The sequence below is a fragment of the Microdochium trichocladiopsis genome (assembly GCF_020744255.1).
Source record: "Microdochium trichocladiopsis strain MPI-CAGE-CH-0230 chromosome Unknown B0I36scaffold_8, whole genome shotgun sequence".
Classification (NCBI taxonomy): Eukaryota; Fungi; Ascomycota; class Sordariomycetes; order Xylariales; family Microdochiaceae; genus Microdochium; species Microdochium trichocladiopsis.
Genome location: NW_025763551.1, coordinates 2,611,707 through 2,632,431, shown reverse-complemented (window position 1 = coordinate 2,632,431; position 20,725 = coordinate 2,611,707). Strand labels below are relative to the sequence as shown.

The 20,725-nt window shown below is 56.9% G+C and overlaps 7 protein-coding genes and 1 non-coding gene across 8 annotated transcripts; 4 read left to right on the top strand and 4 right to left on the bottom strand.

Moving 5' to 3' along the window:
* Positions 1 to 39: 39 nt before the first annotated feature.
* On the top strand, positions 40 to 3,833 carry B0I36DRAFT_330785 (uncharacterized protein). The gene is made up of 7 exons (XM_046154889.1): positions 40 to 461; positions 592 to 615; positions 765 to 1,548; positions 1,615 to 1,922; positions 2,001 to 2,325; positions 2,404 to 2,860; positions 2,930 to 3,833. The coding sequence occupies exons 1-7, from the start codon at positions 369 to 371 to the stop codon at positions 3,540 to 3,542; spliced, it is 2,604 nt and encodes an 867-aa protein (XP_046009726.1). The 5' UTR covers positions 40 to 368; the 3' UTR covers positions 3,543 to 3,833.
* Positions 3,834 to 5,484: 1,651 nt separating this feature from the next.
* Positions 5,485 to 6,494, top strand: B0I36DRAFT_159366 (uncharacterized protein). The gene has a single exon (XM_046148636.1). The coding sequence runs from the start codon at positions 5,605 to 5,607 to the stop codon at positions 6,256 to 6,258; it is 654 nt and encodes a 217-aa protein (XP_046009725.1). The 5' UTR covers positions 5,485 to 5,604; the 3' UTR covers positions 6,259 to 6,494.
* Positions 6,385 to 10,476, top strand: B0I36DRAFT_366064 (uncharacterized protein; the record flags this gene model as incomplete). The annotated part of the gene is made up of 5 exons (XM_046159237.1): positions 6,385 to 6,639; positions 7,904 to 8,383; positions 8,533 to 8,552; positions 8,664 to 9,879; positions 9,982 to 10,476. 5 exons carry the CDS (start codon positions 6,385 to 6,387, stop codon positions 10,474 to 10,476), a joined length of 2,466 nt encoding a protein of 821 aa, XP_046009724.1.
* A 352-nt stretch (positions 10,477 to 10,828) lies between these two features.
* On the bottom strand, positions 10,829 to 12,576 carry B0I36DRAFT_330777 (50S ribosomal protein L2). Its single transcript, XM_046154888.1, has 3 exons — positions 11,409 to 12,576; positions 11,252 to 11,328; positions 10,829 to 11,172 (listed from the first exon to the last, which is right to left on the bottom strand). The coding sequence occupies exons 1-3, from the start codon at positions 12,412 to 12,414 to the stop codon at positions 11,071 to 11,073; spliced, it is 1,185 nt and encodes a 394-aa protein (XP_046009723.1). The 5' UTR covers positions 12,415 to 12,576; the 3' UTR covers positions 10,829 to 11,070.
* A 2,109-nt stretch (positions 12,577 to 14,685) lies between these two features.
* Positions 14,686 to 16,342, top strand: B0I36DRAFT_352352 (G2/mitotic-specific cyclin-B; the record flags this gene model as incomplete). Its single annotated transcript, XM_046157100.1, has 4 exons — positions 14,686 to 14,697; positions 14,787 to 15,989; positions 16,043 to 16,181; positions 16,242 to 16,342. 4 exons carry the CDS (start codon positions 14,686 to 14,688, stop codon positions 16,340 to 16,342), a joined length of 1,455 nt encoding a protein of 484 aa, XP_046009722.1.
* Positions 16,343 to 16,958: 616 nt separating this feature from the next.
* B0I36DRAFT_330771 (uncharacterized protein) lies at positions 16,959 to 17,915 on the bottom strand. Its single transcript, XM_046154887.1, has one exon. The coding sequence runs from the start codon at positions 17,660 to 17,662 to the stop codon at positions 17,198 to 17,200; it is 465 nt and encodes a 154-aa protein (XP_046009721.1). The 5' UTR covers positions 17,663 to 17,915; the 3' UTR covers positions 16,959 to 17,197.
* Positions 17,916 to 19,237: 1,322 nt separating this feature from the next.
* B0I36DRAFT_t132 lies at positions 19,238 to 19,309 on the bottom strand. Its single transcript has one exon. It is a non-coding gene; the product is annotated as a tRNA-Thr (tRNA).
* A 293-nt stretch (positions 19,310 to 19,602) lies between these two features.
* Positions 19,603 to 20,505, bottom strand: B0I36DRAFT_248157 (proteasome component PUP1; the record flags this gene model as incomplete). The annotated part of the gene is made up of 2 exons (XM_046150358.1): positions 19,603 to 20,292; positions 20,380 to 20,505. The coding sequence occupies 2 exons, from the start codon at positions 20,503 to 20,505 to the stop codon at positions 19,603 to 19,605; spliced, it is 816 nt and encodes a 271-aa protein (XP_046009720.1).
* Positions 20,506 to 20,725: the final 220 nt, after the last annotated feature.

Sequence of the window (20,725 nt, the reverse complement as noted above, 5' to 3'; positions counted from 1 at the left end):
AGAGTGGGGCTGACCTGTTGGAGCCCAGGTGAGCTTCGGGGGTTTAGAAAGCCGGTACTTGGTCATCCGGCTGGCGTGATCCGTACAAGTACGTACGCACTAGAGCACGGCCGGGGTAACTTCTCAAGATAATACCAAAAGCAGGCCTGCCGGGGGTTTCTTTCGCAAAACCTAGCAAGCCAGGTCCCCCATCGAGACGTGTCTGGGTTTTCTACTTTTTTTTTGGCAGGCCCTTGCCCATTCTCAAAGAAGGCGGTACAACAACCACAATTTCCCATGTGGGAACCAGGTAGAGAAAGAGCCTCGTGAGTGTACAATATCACACCTGAGGCTTAATTTGGGCCTCATACCCAGATACTCGCACCATCATGGACGACTATAACGGTCACGACGACGATGTCGACGACGGAGAGATGCACGACGCGAGCGCCGTGCCGGAGCAGGGCCAGGCTCGGAGAGCGGTAGGTGCTACCTTCTAAGACAACTCTTTCCTTTGAACGAGCTCACTCTTGCCTGTCGTCGATGATGAAATCAAGGAGTCTTTAAAACAAGATTCTGGGCTGACTCTTTTTCTTTTGGGTGTCACTGAAGTGTGACCTGTGCCGGTTGAGAAAGGTATGTGCTTCGTCCGAGTGCGCGCATTCCGTTTGGTCCTTTCATGCCCAGCTTCCGCAGGGGCTGGCAGATATTTCCAAACACGAGTCCAGACATTGATATGAAGAATCCTCGAGTATTCTCATGCCCTCTTTCCTCTATCTATTTAGGTCGCCTGTGATCGCGAGGAGCCGTGCTCGACCTGCATCCGGGGGTCGGCCCAGTGCACGTACACGGTACACCAGGCGTTTCGTCCCAAGAGACAGAGGGTCCTCATCTCTGCGCAGTACGAGAAGAAGATCGACCGGATCGAGGACCGCCTGAACCAGGTCATCGATCTGCTGCAGGGTCTAACGACCGTCTCGGCCGGCCCGGAGCCCACGACGGCGCAGCAGGACGTCCTGGTGGTCGAGAGGCCCCGTGCCACAGTACAACAGCGAAAGTCGGCTGCCTCGCTGAAGGATGGGCCGAAACCAGGACAGAGCTGGTTTGAGCAGCAGCAGCAGCAGCGCGAATCGACATCATCGCAGCCATCCCATAATGAGCCACGAAAACCCACGGAGCACGCAACGACAAAGCCACCAGTCTCGACCACACCAACAACCAGCTCTGGATACGGTGCCAGGTCCGCCTCCCGAGGCGCAACAGCGGCCGCCGACAGCCCGGGGGAGCCGCCGGACCCAACATTCGAGGGCGAGTCGTCCCTGTCAGCACAGGCCGGGTTCGCGAGCCGGTTCATCGAGGAGGCGGTGTCGAGTACGCCCGACAAGGCGTTTGGAGGCGAAATTGACGAGACGCTGAGCGCACTGCGCCAGCTAGTCGGCGCGCAGGCGCAGTCTTCCTTTGGAACCGCCGATTACCCCAACGCGCGGCCCAGCAGCGGCAGCAGCAGCAGGAAGGACCGGCCCATGCCGTCGGTCCAGCTGGTCATGTCCTGTCTGTCCATTGCACGACGTGAGTGTCCCATACCGTGGTCTTTCTATTCACATGGGCAGCTCGTCCGGCTAATGGAGTTCTCAGATCGTGTCGATGTCCAAGCATTCTGGATGTCGGGCTTCATGACCTTTGAGATGTTCATGCAGACCACCGTCGAGGTCTACTTCGCCCCCAGCGTGACTGACGCCCAGTATCTCATTGTCAATATCGGTGTGTACTGGCTCTTCATGTCGCTCATAGCGCTGTCGCACGACGAGCCCTGGCCCGGCATCTCCGAGGACGAGCTCGACGAGGCCTCCGTGCTCTGCCGCGAAAACACCGAGACCTGCCTGGCGGCCCTGCCGTATCACTTGCCGAATACTCTGGACTATGTCAATGCCCTTAGCTTCGCGGTAGGTCGCTCTTTTCAGTTGTGCGCCGTCTTTGTTCAGGAGCCCAGCACTGACACATACACATCTCGCCTCACGCAGGGCGGCTACGCCCTTGAAATGTCAAAGGCATCTCTGGCCTGGTCACTGCTCACCAGCGCCATACACATCTGCCAGAACCTAGGCTTCCACCGTGCCAGCGTTCTCGAAAAGGACAAGCCGGCGGTTAGGGATCAGAAGTACCGCCTCTTCTGGGGCCTTTACGTACTCGAAAAGAGCCTGGCCCTACGGCTAGGTCGTGCTTCGGTGTTGCAAGACTGTGATATCAGTCTGCCCAGACCAGATAAGCGGGCAGACGGCAACGAGCTATGGGACAAGGACGACCCGTGGGATGTCTGCATGGCGTATTGCTGTGGGATGGCTAACAGTGAGTTACTTTGCGCGCCTCGGCAAGGAATCGTATCTAGTAGTGGTTAACATCGCTTCCTTTGTCGCTGCTCTGTAGTACAAGGCCGCATCTACACACAACTGTTCAGCCCGGGAGCTCTCCTCGAGGAGGATAGCGTGCGCGCTGTCCGCGCACAAGCATTGGCAGACGAAATTGCCCAGCTATCTGGTTCCCAGCCGCATGACCGCGTGCGTGAGGTTGTGCAGAGACACGTCTCGACAGAGGTGCTGGGCGAAAACGGGAAGTTCAACTTCCGCGACAGCCCTTTTGGCGCAGTCGAAGAGGCGATTGCCTCGACAAACTTGTCGCTGGAGTACTTGCTCAAGTGTCTCCAAATACAGCAGCTCTGCCTCCTGACCCTGGTGTACCGCGCCGTGCCCGTGCCCCAGGGGTCCCCGTCGGTGTTTACGCAGGATTGCATAGATGTGGCTCGTCAATCGCTCGCGCTGCATCAAAATATCGTTGCGTCGATCCCCGCAACCAATACTAACCTGATAGATATGTACTTCAGCTGGTAAGCCTATATATTTCACTCCATGTCATAAAATCAAAGGCTCAAACGGGCCATTGCTGATGTCTCCAGGACGATTCTTGCGGTCCCATTCGCGCCTTTCATCGTCATCTTTTGCCACATCATCGAGTCCGCAACACGCAATCACGGCACATACCAGGAGGACCTTCAGCGGCTCGAGAACTTTACGATCTCACTTGACCCGGGCGTTGGGCGGCTCTCGGGCGCGACGGGCCGCCTGCAGAAGCTCTGCCAGGTTCTGTACAACGTCGCCCGCAAGTATGCGGACCTCAAGGCGAGCGCGGCGATGATGAGCCAGGAGCACCCCTCGCAGTCGCAACAACGCGAGTTCAACTCGTATATTCATGCGCTGGGCTTGTTTGGCAACATGCCCATGACAATGGATCCGGGCGTTGGTGCTGGCGGTGGCGGGTTGCCGTCTGTGAGCGATGCTGGCGCAGGTGGTCTGCATAGTCAGTCTCTCCCGACAATGCCTGGTCTGTCACAACAACAGCAACAGCACCATCACGGACATGCGGACAGTATATACGCAATGCCAGCGCAAATGCCGTCGCATCAGCATTTCCAGCAGGAGCAGGGCGCTATGCTAGGGGAGTGGTTTTATGGTGGGCAGCAGATGCTCGGGCTCCTAGAACAGCCGACATTCGACTTTGACGAGCTCTGATCGACGTTGTTGTCTGCATAGTCAGGGAGGGAAGCTTGTTGTCTTGAGACAAACTCGACTTCAACCATTGTACAACATCGTTATCATCGAAGACGCCAATGCGCTTCGCTGAACCAGAATTGACAAAATATCCACTCACGACACCTTGGTGATGATGGGCAAATCTCATCACTCCATGTATCAGGTTATTAGTCCCGTAAGTGGCAGAGAGAGAGAGAGAGAGAGAGAGGATAGGCACGGCTCGTTCTGCGCAGATTGGCGACCAAAGAAGCAACCAAGTTGGTAAACGACGATTGCATTTACCTTGAACAGACACAAAAATACCCTTTGTCGAGTTCTTGGCGATCCGCGATCCCAGCAAAAGTAAGTCGGGTTGAGCGCCAAGACTATTGCTGGGAGCTGAAAGAGCGATTGTGCAGTCACACCGTACCCACCAAGGCCAGGTCCTGTATGGAGTGACCTGCATGCTCACGTCTCATGCATACGAGTCTGTTGGCGACCTGAGCATGGGAGGTTGGTAATGAAGTGTCTCGGCAGTTTGTGGGGAACGGGTGATGCCTGTGGCTTGTCCATGCAGGTCATCAGTTTCTTTTGCGCTGGGCTGTTTTCTTTTCTTTTTGGCCGCGAGGTGATGCCATTTGATATTGGAGAAGGTCTGGCTGTTCCCACTCGGCGTGGCTGCCCGTTCCCACCAGCCATCTCCATGGTGGGTTCGCGGATATGCCGAAGATGGATGGACATTGCAAGACCAAGAAAAGTGAAAAGAAGATCATTTCAGCCTGCTCGTGTTCGTGGGCTCTGGTGTTTCTTTTTGTCTGTGCCATTGCGACCGGGGTCACATTTTAGGTGCCACGACCTGCCCGTGGGACTGTGTGGTTGCAGCTCAACCGACCCAGGTGGTCTGTTTGACAGCCCCCGCCCTGTGGGAAGAGGAGACTGGACGATCCGAGTTGCTGACTCGAGTGCCTGGCTGGGCGATGGGACAATCATCATGGCCGCATCGTGATGCCCTTTTTCATGAACTGTGTCAACTTGGCGACTGGTTGCCCTGCCTACTGTGGGCATTGTCGCTGGTGCTCCGAGACATTGGCTGCAGCCGGCAGGGACGAGGAAGGTTAATACACTGCATAGCGTCCATGCATGCATGCATGCATACATGCACGCAGCCACGTCGCCGCGCCCACTCTAAGCTGGTTATTCTTGGACACATCATAATCGCCTCTTGGAGAAAATGCTCACGAGGCCGCTGATGAAACTCGAGCCATCATCTACCCGAGTGTGCACAGCCAGGGCGTGCCCGGGCGGGCGGCGATATTAGCAGCAGCTACTAAGACCTGGCGGTGCCAGGGTTGAGGGATGGGCAGTGTGTGAAACGCGCCTGTGGGAGCAGCAGGCTTCGCTCTTTCCCGATCCTGCCAGCAGCTGAAACTGCCGCACTGGGGGGCAGGACCCCTGGCACGGACAGGGCACCGCCGTCAGCACCTGCATATCGCCTCTTGTTTTTTTTGTTGTTGTGTGCCTCTTTCAACCTCGTCGTTGCTTCTCAGACGCGGCAGAGCAGCCCCAGCACGCATTGTCCTCTTTGTTTCGTCACATCGGCTCGCAATCATGCGATGGAGGAATTCTGTGGCACCCACTGCCAGCCAGCCAGCCCGCAAGCGAGAGACAATGGCAGCCCATCGTCGAATTCATCATGCGGGTCTCGCAGCCCCGGCCGATTCCTCCGCTGCCTCCCCGGCTTATCGCGTCCTGTCTCACACATCCTGTGCTCGCTCGCCCTCGCAACCACTAGACAACTGTAGATCGCCTGCCCTCGCAGCATGCTGACGTGGTGTCGGCAATAGTCGACACCAGGGACGCCCCTTGGTCAGTATTGCTCTGCCTCTGTTGCGTGCGTGCGTGTGTGCGTGGGCACTGGGACTCGGACAAGTGAATCTCAGTCTCATGTAAGTGGCAGTAAAGACGACAGATCCCTGCCTGGTCAAGGGGCGCGGTGCACCACCGAACCCCTGCGGCTCAAGTGTTTCCTGACTGCTCCAGGTGCAACAAGAGCCGTGTGGGCATGCCATGGGTTTTGGCCTTCCCTTCCCCCATGCGTTCGTCCTACCTGACAGACGGCCAACAAATGCGTTGCGGCATACCACTCTCCGGCGAGAACCACTGTCAACAGGACGGCCATCATGCCCATTATCGGGCGATGCTTCACAGGCAGATCTGTTCCAGGGATGCAGGAGAGCGTCCGTGCCCGCCGTCACCGGGCCTTGCCCCTGACAGTGGCTTGGCCCTCTCTCCCTCTCTCTGCACACTAGGCTGGTCCACACTACACAGAGGCTCGGCAGGCCGCACCAGACTACCAGCTATGCCTGGACTGACGTGCATGTTCCATGTCTGGGCTCCCGTGTCAGTGGTCTCACCTCAATGCGAGGCCCGCAAGGGTATCACCCGCCTCAGACACTCCGTCCAAACAACTGGGGGGGGGGTCCTTTCATACGGACGGCCTCAGATGCCTGGCCGCCCGTCCGTGCAACAGAGCCAGGCCAATATATGTCTCCGGGCCCCGGGCTTACAAGTCGTGATTGCTACGATCCTTCTTCTCTCCCATCCAGCCAGCAAGTTTCCACACAGTCACTCGATTAGGTCTTCCTACATCTCACTTTCCAACCCGGAACCAACCATCACTCCTACCAGTGTCACTCACTTACACAACACAACTTGACTGCACCGCAGAGCACAGGCTGAGCCGTCTCTCGCACCAACAACAACAAACCAACTACGCAAATCTTATTTTTAATAATCATCATCCTGCCCTTCTCCTCCTACTCCCAGTCTCCAAACCGCAAACATGCAGACCTCGCGCTTCCAGACCATCCGCGCCCACTTCTCCACGGCCGGAGTCCGCTCCTCGTTCCGCCGCCACTCTTCGTCGTCCTCGCGCAGCTCCAGAACCTCGTTCGTCTCCTCCGCGTCGTCGAACAAGACGGCCGTCAACTCGGTCCTCTTCCGCCAGCCATCGATAGTAGACCTCGAGATGGAGAGGCAGAGCAGCGGTGCTGTCCTCGACATGCTTGAGCCTCGTCCCATCGTCTACTGGGGCGGTGTCGAGGAGCGCATGGGCCGTCTCTAAATCATGACAGTACGCCAGCTGCGTGCTGCTGAGAATGCAGCCCTGACCAGCAAGTCATGGGAGCCGCTTCCCAAACTTCTTTCGAGCAAGTGGCCCTGTGCAATCGCGCAGCCATGAGCTTATTATTTACAAATTTCTACTTTCCACATTTTTGACACACACTTTCTGGGTGGAGGTGAGGGGACTTGATCTCGAGTCCTCTTGTTTCTGCTCGTTTCACTCTGGGCTGCAGGACGACCGAGTAGAACATTTTTCTGGGAGATCTTTCTCTCTATATTACGAGCGTTGGGATATCTGGAACGGCGGAGTATAATCGGGTTACGGTGCAGGCGTGCACTGGGATGACTTTTTACACGAATTGGGAAAAACCAGGTCTGACGGAGACCTTGTCGCCCACTCATGCGATCATGGATGGGACGATAGACAGCTCGCCAACGCGGCGCAAGGACTAAATAGTTTCTTGGGACGGTTCTGGGAGGGAAAGACATCTCTCTCCCGACCGTAGTGGAGGCACAACAGGAATTTTTGAAAATAAAAGAACATGACCTGTCTCTGCTGAATTTTGTTCCTCTGTCCCCATGCCTCACGCGTGAACTTTGACGACGCCCGTCGAGGCTCCATGGATGGGTTTAGGGTCGGCCGCCACACCGATTTGACCCGCACGCCCGCATGTTCTCACAAGGACAGCCGCTGGGACGACACTGCCATTTAATCACCCAACCACTGTCGTGGCGAGAAGAGAAGTGTTGTGCAATGCAGGCATATGGCATTATGCAGTGAATTGTTGAGCAGTGCAAGCAGCATCGTGGTGCTGCGAATCGCAAGGTACCTTCCATGTATGTTAGTTAGGGACGGCGTAGCTGGTTTAGTTGCAGCCGGCGTGACTCAGGGATTTTGGAGATCTGCGGGTGCCGGGCACATCACGCCTTACATACAGCTCCACCCGGCCGGCCGGGTTTGACTCCGACCGCGCTTGCGCTGGGTGTAAATAGTTGCAAAACTGTATCCCCCAAGGCTTGGATGCGTGATATGGGCACCAGGTGTATTGGCTCTCAGCTCCCCGGCCTTTGCGCATTGAATTACTCCTGCGGTATCGTTGAAGGGAGAGTATATCCCAGTCTCGCCGATTTTCGGAGCGCAGGACGCGGAATATCTGCCCGCGCATAGGTTTAGCGGTGACAGCAAAGATCCTCACCACAGAAGCGGTACTTTGTAACGTATGTTTACAACCTACTAGACATCAAACTCCGTCGTCTATTGGAAGAGGCACAATCACGGCCTCATTGTTCCCGTGCCAGCAAAGCCTTCTGTCAGCCAGCCTTCCTGGTGCCGTCGAGACCAGATCGGCCCGATGGATAACCCGGCCAGCGCATCACGACCCGTGCAGCCTTATAGCATCCCGTCATCGTCACCTGGGAACTCGTTAACTGAGCACGGCAACGACCGCGGCGGGGCTGCGGTATCCGATATCGACTCCAGCTCCGACGATGGAGGCGACACTCGAGACGATCGAGCATTGCTACCCCAAGAGGTACTGGGCAACAGCCACCACCACCACGACGCAAGGGACATGGCGCGTGGGCTTCAGCCAACAGAACCCCCAGGGAGCCCGCGCGCCGTGGATCGGACGTCGGGCTTGACTCGGCCGCAGGCGTGGAATCTGTATCTCAGCCATGCTCTATCGACGTGGAATGCCCGGGGCTATGAGTTTGCTGCTGTAAGTTGTCCGAGCTCTTTGTCCGACCTCTACTGGCCGTTCCCTCCTTCTGGGCGGGCATTAGTTGAGTGTGGTGGCCATTGCATATCATCGTATTTTGGGTAGACTGAATGTTTCGACACTGACCCTCTTCGTCCTTTCCAATTCAGGTTCTCTTCACAGCGGCAGCGTATCCGGGTACTCTTGTAGCAGCCTCAGCTCGGCAAGCCAACTGCCCGCCTGCCTGCGTACTCAGAGGAAGATGTACCACTGACCGCAGACGATATCTTGTTTGAAACAGCATGATCATCATTTACTTTGCCATGATCATGTTTTCGAGCTCCATTGGCAGCTGGGTCGACCAGTCGCCGTCCAGGCTGCGCACGCTGCTCACCACCATCGTGTGCAACCGCGGCTCCGTCATTGTCGGATCCCTCTTCTGGCTGGCCATCCTGAGCCAGCGCGATCTGCTGCTGAACGAGCTGCCTCGGGGTATGGACGAGTCTGCCATGTTCTTTGTACTGCCGACCAACAAGACTCTGAAGGGGGTTGGCTTCGGACTCGCCATATGCTGCGGCATCGCCGAGCGCCTCAGTGCGTCTGGCAACTTGTTATCGATGGAGCGCGACTGGGTTCCGACTGTTGCGGCGAGGCCTACTCTAGATCGTGCCGCTGGGAGCAAGGCGAGTCCTTACGACCTGACCCATCTCAACGCCGTTATGCGCCGGATCGACCTCGTCTGCAAGTTGTTCTCGCCCATTGTCCTGTCCCTGGTCATCTCCTTCTCTGGGTCGACCCGGGCTGGCGTGCTCTTTACCGGGCTGACCAGCTCTATATGCATCCCCATCGAGATGATATCTGCCAGGTCAGTCTGGCGAGCAAACCCGGCCCTGCAGCAACCGAAGCAACGACGCCAGACGGCAGCGCCCAACACCACCACCATCACCACCACGGCGGCGGCGTCTGGCACAACCGCCGCGAGCCCGCCCCTCGCCCGGCGCATCTTGTCCCAGATGCGCTCCTACCCGCGCGACTTTGCCATGTACTTCACCACGCCGTCCTCGGTCTGGATCCCCTCGCTCGCCCTGGCCATGCTGCACTTCAACATGCTCACCTGGCGCGCCACGTTCATCACGTATCTCATCACGGTCGGGTACTCGCTCAACGTCATCACGGCGGCTCGCACGGTCGGGTCCTTGTTCGAGATCACGAGCACCGTCATCACGCCGCGGTTGATTGTGACGCTGGGGAGGACAAGCAATCTCGGTGCGCCGGAAGAGAGGAGGGGGACGGGGAGGGGAAGTGATACTGAAGCGGGCTCTGACGCTGGTCGAGCGCTGCTGTCATCTGCCGCAGAAGAAGATGAAGACGAGGAAGAGGAGGCAGCATCGTCACCTAGACACAACCAGTCGCGGTTCGAGAGGGAAAGTGAGAGCGAGGAGCTTGCGGACCGGCAGACGTTGACGGGACTACAGCGGGTTGGGCTGTGGGGGATCACATGGCAGATTGCCAACACGGTAAGTCATTCTCGCCTGCTTCGATCGGCGGGCTGAAGACGGAAAAAGTCCCCGGGCCAGCTATAGGTAGCAACTAACACGGACTGCCACATCAAAATATAGATTCCCGTCGTCCTCGCAATCTGGATCATCACCGCCGACGCAAAGCCATCGACACCCTCCTCATCTTCCACCACCCTCACCGCCACCACCATCACCACCAGCGACACCAGCGACACCATGCTCAACATCTCCAACTCCATCATCCTCTTCTCTTTCCTCTCCCTCTCCCGCCTAGGCGTCTGGGTCTTCGACCTCACCACCCAGCAGCTCACCCAGACCCTAGTGCCCCCGCAATCCCGCTCCTCCTTTGCCGGCGTCGAGAACAGCATCACCAACGTCTTTGAGCTCGCGGGCGCCATGGCGAGCATCGCCTTCCCGGACCCCAGGCAGTACCCTTACCTCGCGAGCGCGAGCCTGGCCGCCTGCGTGCTGAGCTGGGCCCTGTACGCGGGCTGGGTACGCCGCCGGAGGGGCCACCTCGTGCACTGCGATAAGATGGAGGACATCATTGTCGGCGCTGGCGGCGGGCGGTGCCTGAAGGGGCGGCGGCGATAGCGGTGGAGAGGCGGAGGGGCAGCAATATGGAGGGGGAAGCCAATTTGTGAAAGAGTGAAGAGCTATGGTCTTGCCGTCGTGTGTAAAAGCTTCATCGTGGGGCTGCACTTGAGGGTTTCTTCAAGTCGGTCGAGTTTGGGGGGGCTGCATCTTGTTGTGGACGCAGAGACTAAAGTATGGATAGTGAAAGATGTTCGGGGGGGTAGTGGGTGAAAAGTAGCCGCTGGTAAAGGGCGCCTGCTACAGCACATACAAGTGCGCACGGTTGCCGAAACCATACCACGTTCACGCTTGGCCAGATACCCTGACACTGGTCCATCATATGTCGTTCCCGACCGTCAGGGCTTGCACGATGGCTACGTGTGTCTCATGTGTGCATATATCGTGGTGTTATTGGTACATTTTCTAGCATAGCCCGTGACCGGCCGTAACACGATCCCACGTGTCGTGGTTGTGTGTACAGCGTTTTGATACAATATACATGATACCTGGCGCGCAATACCGAGCGAGTCGCACTCCACGGCGGGCGGCGCCCGACACACAAACGGCATCGACTTGCAGGACCCCCCTTGATTGTGTCCTTCCAAAACCCTCTTACTGGGACTTGTTCCTGCGCTTGCCGTGGTTGCGGGGGCGGGCAATGACGACCCATTTGTTGATGTTGCTCTTCTTGCGCGTCTTGTAACCGCCCTTGGCCTGTGGTTTTGGTACATTTCGTCAGCAAGGGTTCAAGAGGCTCAAGGCTCAATAGTATACCGGGAGTGCTTGTGCTTACCGGTGTCCGACCCCACGGACTTGTGGGGTGTCTGTTACCCTTGGATTTACCACGACCACCTCCGTGAGGATGATCAACTGATTGGACGAGTAGTTAGTAAATTGTTTTGTTTGAAGACAAGAAGGCGACTGTCGCGTCCTCATATAAAAAAACGTACCCTTGTTCATGGCCACACCACGGACGGTAGGCCGGATGTTGAGCCACCTGCTGCGACCTGCCTTTCCGAGCTGCCGGTAGTGGTGGTGGGTGTTGCTGGCAACACCAATCGTGGCGCAGGCGTCCTTGCTGACCTTGCGCACCTCGCCAGTGGGCAACCTGATTGTGACGTACTTGCCCGTCATGACCTTGGTGCCGTCGGCCTTGGTCTCCTCGTCCTTGCTCTCCACAATCGCAAAGGTGCCGGCGCTCCTGCAGAAGACGGCGCCGCCCTTGGGGTGCGAGCCGACGTTGAAGACGGGCGTACCGAGCGGCACGAGGTGCAGAGGCAGGCAGTTGCCGCGGTGCGCCGTCTTGGCGGCGAGCACACCGGGATCGACCACACCGCCCATGCTCTGGAGCATGTCCTGGGGGATTCCGGCACGGTAGCTGTACAGCACGTCTCCGGCCCGAGTGCCCTCAGGAGCGACAATGTATGACTTCCGGCCCGTCGCCTCCTCGGTGAGGAGGGCAATGTGTGCGCTGCGGCCGGGGTCGTGCTCGATGCGCTCGACGAGGTGAGGCCCGCCGGTCATGCGGTGGAAATCAACCATTCGTATCCTGGTCTTGACACCACCGCCGCGATGCCGCACCGTGATCCTGCCAGTGCTGTTCCTGCCACCTTTGCCGTGGCCGCGCTTGGGGAAAGTGAGCGGCAGGAACGCCCGGCCTTTGTAGAGGTGGTCGTTGATCGGGCGCCGCAGATGTCGCACACCGGGCGTCCGGGGCTTGAACGTGCGCAGGGCTACCGACACGCTGCGGTCCTTCTCGGGGATGCCGTTCATCTGGTTGTGGTTTATCGGTGCCTGCGTGAGCTCCGGCTCCGGGTCGGGCGGCGGGGGAGCGTCATATCGTGAGGCGATGCTGGAGCGGAATAAGAGCCTCGAGGCTGTGGAAAACTGGCAGGCGGCGGCGGCGGCGGCCAGTAACCTCCCCGAGGCGGGCGGGAGGATGCGCGACCGCATCATGTTGGCTGAGTCGCAACCAGGCGGGCTACGACTGTGCCGATTGATGCAGGGGCGACGGTGGTGAGGTGGTCGGGGTTGCTGAGGAGGCTCAGCCCGGACGATGCCTTTGGCTTGGTCTGTCGATTGACGTCGAGCCGATCACCAAATTTCATGAATGAAGCTCTGCGGCGGGTGTGTGGAGTGGTTCCGCCCGCCAATGAACCCCTTGTCCGGGACTTTGATGCTAGGCCGTATTGGGGGGCTGCTAATTTGGGACAGTTTGGAGGGTCATCTGGCAGTGTCCGATCTTGCATGGCGGGCATGCCGGGTAGTCTAGCGCCTCTCGACGCGACTGCCTTTGATGCAGAACAGGAAGCATGGACTTTAATCTGGTTTGGGGCTGGTTGCTGGACCCTGCCACGCGCGCGTGCGTGCTTCGCAATTTAGCAAGGTTGAGGTTGCAGAATGGCTTCATCATAGCACCTGGCCAAGCAGGCATGTTGAATCCCATACTTTCAAGGTACATCACGGCGGCTGGCTGTACAAGGCATTGAGCCTACCGACTGATTGCACATGTTTGGCTCATCTACGGCAAAGAACATGTCCGCCCCCTCTGACGCCCAGGCCTCACCCTCGAGGAACAAATCTTGAGAGCTGTTGATGATGGCATGCGGCTGAGTAACAAGCACGTCACCACCAGCCACAGTCCCGTCCAGCCGAGACCAGGGCACGCGACTTGAGACGAGGTCGAGGTTTGCAGGAGCGGACAGGGCAGGGCACGGCTGTCTGCCCACAGTGAGAGGACGCTGGGCTGGCCGCAAAGGCACGTCGGCCATTGGCCGGAGGGCAGGCGAGGGCAGCTGCAGCAAGAGACCGCGCCGGCCCAATCAAGGCGGCGTTGCTGGGCGGTTGTCAGTGTTGACAGCGGGCTTTGGTGGGGCAGCCTGGGTGACGATGTTCCACCACGGCCCCGGAGACGCTGGCACAGGCAGCGCTCGCAGTGGGGGAGCAGCGTCGAGGCCGCTGACGAAAGGGCCCTTGCGAGCACTGTCCGCGTCGGATGCAGGAGAGGCTGGGCTCACACGCTGCAGGGCACGCAGGCATCACGACCGCGTCGGTGGAGGAGCTGCCCGTGTCGTCGTGCCCATGCTTGAAATACTAGCGGTACGCCGCCTGACCTGCTCTCCATCCGTGCTTGTTTGTCCTCTCTCTGCCTTTCCTGCTGCCATCTTATTTGCTCTCGGTTCTTCTGGACAGACCAGTCTGGAACGAAACATCACATTCGCCCATTGCCAACGAGAATCACCTACTTTGCAGATTGGTGCATATACACGCTTCACGGCCTACTCACATCACTCGCCAGACGACAGCCGGCCACCAGAGACACAATCCAATACAGTACAGTACCAGAAACCACGGCTGCTGGCTTGTCTGACAGCAAGCAACGGGAGAGCAACCACGTCTGCTGCAGCAGAAAAAAAAGAGGAGAACCCACGGGCGTTCCTCTGGAGACAGGGATTCGCCAGAAACCCTGCCGCGAGCAAGAGCTACAGTGGCGCTGCTTACAGCGCCCTCTCTCTCACTCTCTGTGCGGCTACACGCCTCGCGCTGCGCTAGCAACCGCTCCCTCACGTCAAGGTACGTCCAGCAACCAAGGCCACCCGCAGAGCTCCACCCACCGCCCGGCGCCGTGTCCCACTGCCAAACATTGCACCTCCATCTGCAAAACATCACCTCTTCCCATGTTGTTCCTCTTGCTCCCGCCCAGCTCAACCTTCACCTTTCCTCGTCCTCTTCCCCATCTTTCTCCAGCATCAGTCTTGCACTGCCTGCGCGTCGCCTCCCATTCCTCCTCGACGTCCTTGTCCTGCCTCACCGTCCGCATCGCCGTCGCGTCTGCTACCGCCTCCCTGCGCCGCTACACGCCTCATCAGTCACTGACGCTCCGGGACGCAGCTTGTTGATATTGCAAGCCCTACCTGCCAATTCGATCTCTAGAGGTATGCACATGCCCTCTGACGCGCCATATCACCGTCCTGCTCGTCCCCGGCGTCTCGTACACGCTTACCACACGCTCCGTCGCCCTGCCTGCGCGTCTACACGTCGGGCAAAGCTCGAGCCCTAGCACGTGGAGCTGGTAGCACAAGCCCAATGAACACCACGCAACACAACACAAGACACCTCAAGAGCCTGATCACAAGAGCCATCTTACTGACACGTCTTGACACAGCAGTATCTCGAATTAATTAGTCAAAACCTATCCGGCCCACACGACTTAACAACAACACAGCCATGCCTCCTGTCGTGAGTTGTTTACCAGCCCCACTTGGAGCTCTTGCTGCTTGCCGCTGCTTGGTCCAGCTTGAGGTTCACACTAACATAACCTCCCATAGGCACGTCCCGCTCGCCAGCGGCTCGTCACCAACGAGAACGATGAGAACAGCAACTCGACGCGTATGACGCGGGCCAAGGCTGCCGCGCTTGAAACCGATGTCGCGTCTCAACCTTTGAAGCAGGGCTTCCAGTCCAAGAAGGCCCCTCTCACAACTGCCACCGGAAGACGTGCCGCCCTTGGTGATGTCAGCAATGTTGGCAAGACTGCTGTCGTCGAGGGAAAGAAGCCTCTAAAGAGCTCCGGGCTCGCCTCCAAAGCCGGCCCCACTGGCGTCCAGAAGGCCACTCACGCTCGCACAGTCTCCAGAACGACAGCACTCAGCAGCAAGGAGACCAAGAAGACCGAAGTCAAGAGAACCGGATCCGGCGCAGTCACCATCGGTACTTCCTCAGGGAAGCGCAAGATCCCTACAACGTCATCTGTCAAGCAAGAGGAGCAATTGGTCGAGGAGGATGAGCCCGTCCGCAAGAAGATCATCATGAGCGAGAACGAGAAGCCTACCAAGCTGGAGCACATTGACGAGAAGACCGACTTCGTCGTCGAAGACCCTAAGCCCATCTACCCTCCCGGCGTGAACAACTTGGATGAGGAGGATCTTGATGACCCTCTCATGGCTGCCGAGTACGCCACTGAGATCTTCGAGTACCTTCGCGACCTCGAGTGCAACTCGATCCCGAACCCCAACTACATGGAGCACCAGGACGATCTGGAGTGGAAGACACGCGGCATCCTCATTGACTGGCTCATCGAGGTCCACACCAGATTCCACTTGCTACCTGAGACTCTCTTCCTTGCTGTCAACATCATCGACCGATTCCTCTCTGAAAAGGTTGTCCAGCTCGAACGTCTGCAGCTCGTCGGCATCACTGCAATGTTCATTGCGTCCAAGTACGAGGAGGTCCTGTCGCCTCACGTTGCCAACTTCAGCCACGTTGCCGATGACGGGTTCACAGTTTCGGAAATCCTTAGCGCGGAACGCTTCATCCTGTCCACCCTCAACTATGATCTGAGCTATCCCAACCCCATGAACTTCCTCCGCCGTATTTCCAAGGCGGACAACTATGATATCCAGTCGCGGACAATCGGCAAATATCTCATGGAGATCAGCCTGCTGGACCATCGCTTCATGCAGTACCGACCCAGCCACGTCGCTGCTGCTGCCATGTACCTCTCCCGCATGATCCTTGACAGGGGCGAATGGGTAAGTTGTACATCGTGATGACACACCAATGACGCGTGCTAACAAGGCATCAGGACGCCACCATTGCCTACTATGCCGGCTACACCGAGGAAGAGATCGAGCCCGTTTTCGAGCTCATGGTCGACTACCTCGCCCGGCCTGTAATCCACGAGGCTTTCTACAAGAAGTATGCCAGCAAGAAGTTCCTCAAGGGTAAGCACATCACATCATCCACTCACCAAGCCCGTCTACCGAATACTAACATGGACATAGCTTCCCTGTTGACTCGCCAATGGGCGAAGAAGAACGCTCCCCTCTTTGGCATCACCGACGTCCGGCTATCTCTCGATGAGCTTGATGAGCTATCTGTATAGAAGGCTCACAAGTACGGCGTCGCACGCCTTCCAAACTCCGCCTTCTCTCAGGTGTACATAACTCCTTGCATTGCGATGTACCTGGATACATCCGCGAAAATCCTGGGATGTCTTACCCATACCATAATACCTCGATCAACACTCTTGAAGGGTTTCGACCTTGGCAAACATTACATACCACGCAGCAACACATCGCTGTTGAGATCGGATGGATTCCATCTCAACCTCTCTGCGGACGCCTCACCTCCACAAAAGCATATGGCTGCGGGAGCCACGTCATATCCATCCTTCTGTTTCATAGTAGCCAGCGGCTGCGTCGTTTGATGCATATTTATTCCCTCTAAATGCGTTTCTGGCACATGGCGTCATGGCGAAGGTTTGCTTTCGGATGTCTTTCTGGTTGGCGGCGTCTTGGTTTGGTCATTACCCTCTCTGCGCACAACTGCGACGATGCCGGGTGGCCAGCGACCCGAGCGGGGGTTGCAGCACGACAAAAGATGACTTGGGTGCCGTTGCCGTGGCAGCGACCACGGCTGGTGGCGGGATGGTTACGAACGTGTACATATTATGCTTTGAAGTTGGATTGATTGGGTTTCTTGATGATTGCTAGGAACAGAGCTGCATATGCATTTGATTTCCATGACTCGAAGTCTCTTTTGGCTTCCGTCCTCGGCCTGCGAGTGAACCTAGTGATGCATGCAGTGGTTGTGTCTGTCTATCGCCTAGGCTCTTTGTTGGGTCTCTGCCTAACATGCACATCATCAAGTGTCTCTCGGGGTTGGCCTTTTGTACTTGTTCAAAGAATTGCTTCCCAGTTGTGTATTCCTCTATATCTTTACAAGCTTGATCATGACTTCATGCGGTCGTGACATCACCGCCACCACCGTCTTTCCCACTGCTGTCCTTCTTGGTCTTCCTGCGGCGCCGGGCCTCCCCAGCCTTCTTCCGCGCGGCGACCATGCGCCAAAACTTGTCCCGCCTGGGCGGCGTGCCAGTGCCACCAACCATTAGCCAGTGAAGCCGTGATATCCGTGGCACCTCGTTCTTGTTCTTGTGTGAGAGCGCGGCGCGTGACGCCGAGGGTGAGGATGAGGAGGATGAGGCCGGAATCGGGTCTTGTTCTTGTTCCGATGGTGGTGGTGGTGATGATAGCAAGGATGAGGATGTTGGTTCTGGCCGTGATTCTGGTGCTGGCGACCCAGGGGCCGATACTGGAGGAGTTGGGACTTGCGTTGAACCCTTTTGCTCAGATATGCCTCCGTTTTTGAGGCCTCCTTTAGCGGTAGTGCCGTCTTCGCCGTCTGGCGTTACTGAGCTCATGATTGTTGGACTAAGGGGGAATATTTGGGGGGGGAGGGATGGGACGGGGCAGCAAAGTAGGCTGGATAGTTCTGTGGCACTTTGTTGACAGGTACTACTGCTGTTCGTGTACTGAAACGATATGCTCTTTTTGTTCTGCTTCGGGGGGGCAAATAATGGGTGCGTGTCACTATGCTCACTGGCAGGGGAAAAGAATGAGCGTTTGAGTACCTTTAGGTAGACGATGAAGCTTCGACATGCGCGCAGGGACTTCTGGGCAGTATATAAGTATTCTATTACACAACGTGTGTACATATGAATAAAGTAGGCGGGCTACACGTCAGGTGTATTCGGGCTTATGCGGCTCCTCCTGCTCCTGGTTGACTTATCCATCACTCATTCGTATTACTGACGACGGCAGCGGTGCCTTCAACTCGGGGAAACTAGTGCGCGAAAATGGGAGGGTGGTCGGTTTGTACGCCCGGAGTTTGATCATGGGGATTTGGCACGGCGTGGCATGGCATGGCATGGCATGGCTGGGCGCGAGTTCTTGTCATGTATGATGAGTACGTCGTGCTACTACTACTTGGTGTGGGTGGGAATGACTGCACAACGCTCGTTTGAATCGAGCCGATGAGTCCTGCTTACGCACCGTGAAAGTAAGCCCTCCGGAGTCCTTGATGCTCCTAGCTTTATCTGCAAAAAAAGGTGCTGCATGGATCGCCGGTTCTCTCCCCCCAACACGTCGTGGAGTGAGGAGTTGGAGTAAGCACGCTGCGTCTCCAAACATCACTTTGTATCTCTGGTTGTCACGAACACACCGGTGCTTGTCAGATCAAAAAGGTTTCAGTGTTGAACTGGCTTTTGTCCTAGCTGTTTTATTGGACCCTTCTTTCATTTCTTATTATTTATTTATTTATATTTTTAGCTGCATGGGGCAGGTTCGTCACAGCATGCCCTGCGTTCATATGCATCATACGACCCGGGAATTCTAAAATAATTGGCAAAACAGCACTGGTCAGGGTTTGCGTTTATTACTGCGCTACATGGCCCTGCCACGGAGACTGCAGGCGGGCATTTGCGGCGTGGGTTAGGAAAAGTTTGGCATGCTGGAGGTGTGTTGCACTGTAAACAAGTACAGGGAACATACCAGTCCTGTATCCTGCTGCTTTCCTGGTCTACCCGCTGCGGTTTCCGCACCGCACCGTACCCTTCGCCTGGGCAGACATGCAGCTATTCCGGGCACATGGATCTCGGACTTGAGAGGTGGGGGGGGGGGGGGGGCGGGGGGCGCTGACTCCAAGATGGAATTGGTCGTCAGAACAAGAGTCACATTGTCTGGCGAATGTTTACTTAACTAGGTTCCTATGCGGTTGAGGATGGGTCAAGTGCCCTCAACACAAGCTGAATATGGGCCGAGACACGCGTCCTCATGACGACAAGCATTTATGCAATCCAGAGATGTTGCTGAAGTCTTGCCGAGTACTTGGATTGACTTCATCACAACCTATACAATCACCCAAAAATAAATGAGAGGTAACCTGTGAGCGCGGGAGTGCATTTTGTTGCAAAAAGATTGGCAAAAAACAAGCTAGTTGCCCACTACTGGAGTCGAACCAATTGCCTCCTCATTACTAGTGAGGCGCTCTACCGATGAGCCAAGCGGGCTTCTATGATGAACTTTGTTCTTATCACAGTATATAGCCATGATACACAATGCGTGGTTCTGCACAATCTACGGAACGTATGTAGCCCAAGGTGTCTCACTCGTTGACGGCCACCACCAGGCCTTCCAGGTTGCGTTTGTTAACTGGTATCATATGTCGTCAAGATCACTTGGCAAACTGAGACTCGTCATCGCACGTGTCTTGCGATCTAATTGCTATCTGTGTGGGCTTAGGTGACCGTCAAAGACATCGGCCGCTGGTTTTGCCCATGCTCGGGTCACTCTTCATCATAGCCTATGAGTCCACCTCCATCGACTCGCCCCCCGCCTCCAACTCCTGCACGCTCACGTACTTGCCAATCTCGTCCTTTGTGATGATCTTCTCATTGAGGACCGCCGTCGTGCCTCTGGCAAACTTGTAGTTCTTCAACTTTTGAGTTCTCTCATTGGGCTTGACAAAGCCGCGGTGCAGCGTGGTCTTGTCGGCAGTGATGACAGCGAGGTCGACGTTGGAGCCGGAGCCCAGATCGTTAAAGATACCAGCCTGGATGGCTTGCGAGCAAAGCTCCATGGCCTCCTCTTTGGTCACTGTCGGCTTCCATTGCGTCTCGAACACAGACATGGCGGCCAAAGAGCCGGAGCCCATGGTGACGTAGGGCAGCTTGTCTGTGCTGCCGTGGGCATGAACTGTAAAGAGGTGTGTTCCCGTAGGGTCGACGCCGGCGACGACGAGGTAGGCGCCAATGTGGCCCTGGTATTGGAACAGGTGCTGCTTGAGCAGGGTCATGCAGGTGACGACTCTGGGCTTGCGACCTGTCGATAGCGAGTGGAGCTCGAGCTGGGACGAGATGAGGGCAGTCGTGAACTCTGTGTCGGCAGCGGTACCAGCACCAGCACACCAGATCTGAGGGGAGATGTAGTGAAGCTTCTCGCAGTTCTTGTCGGCAACAATCGGCCCACTTGTAGCTCGTGTATCGGCGGCAATCTGGATGCAATCACACGGTCAGTTGAATGTCAACGGAACAAACTAGAGATGTCATCCTAAGCACAAAAAGGATCGGGAAGGACTTACCACCACACCCCCATCATATATGCAACCGACGATTGTGGTGCCTGTGCTGGTGGCTTTGGGCAAGGGAACACCCCGCGCGTGGAGCGCCGCATTGCGGTTGTAGTTTGAGAAATCGAAGCCCGGCATCTTGTGTACTCTCGTGCCCGCGGAGAGCACGGCTCTGCTCTACTAAGCTTGGCTGATGGGCTGTCGGTTTGAATCTGAAGTCGAACGGTTTCGGGTCAGCGTCGGTTGCCTTGAAGGTGTTTGCGTGCGTGCTTGGTTGTCGAGAGCGAGGACGGGCGTGGAGATGTGCTGCTCCGGAAGGCTGCGTTTCCCAAGTCTATCGCCGCTACGTAGAGGGGCC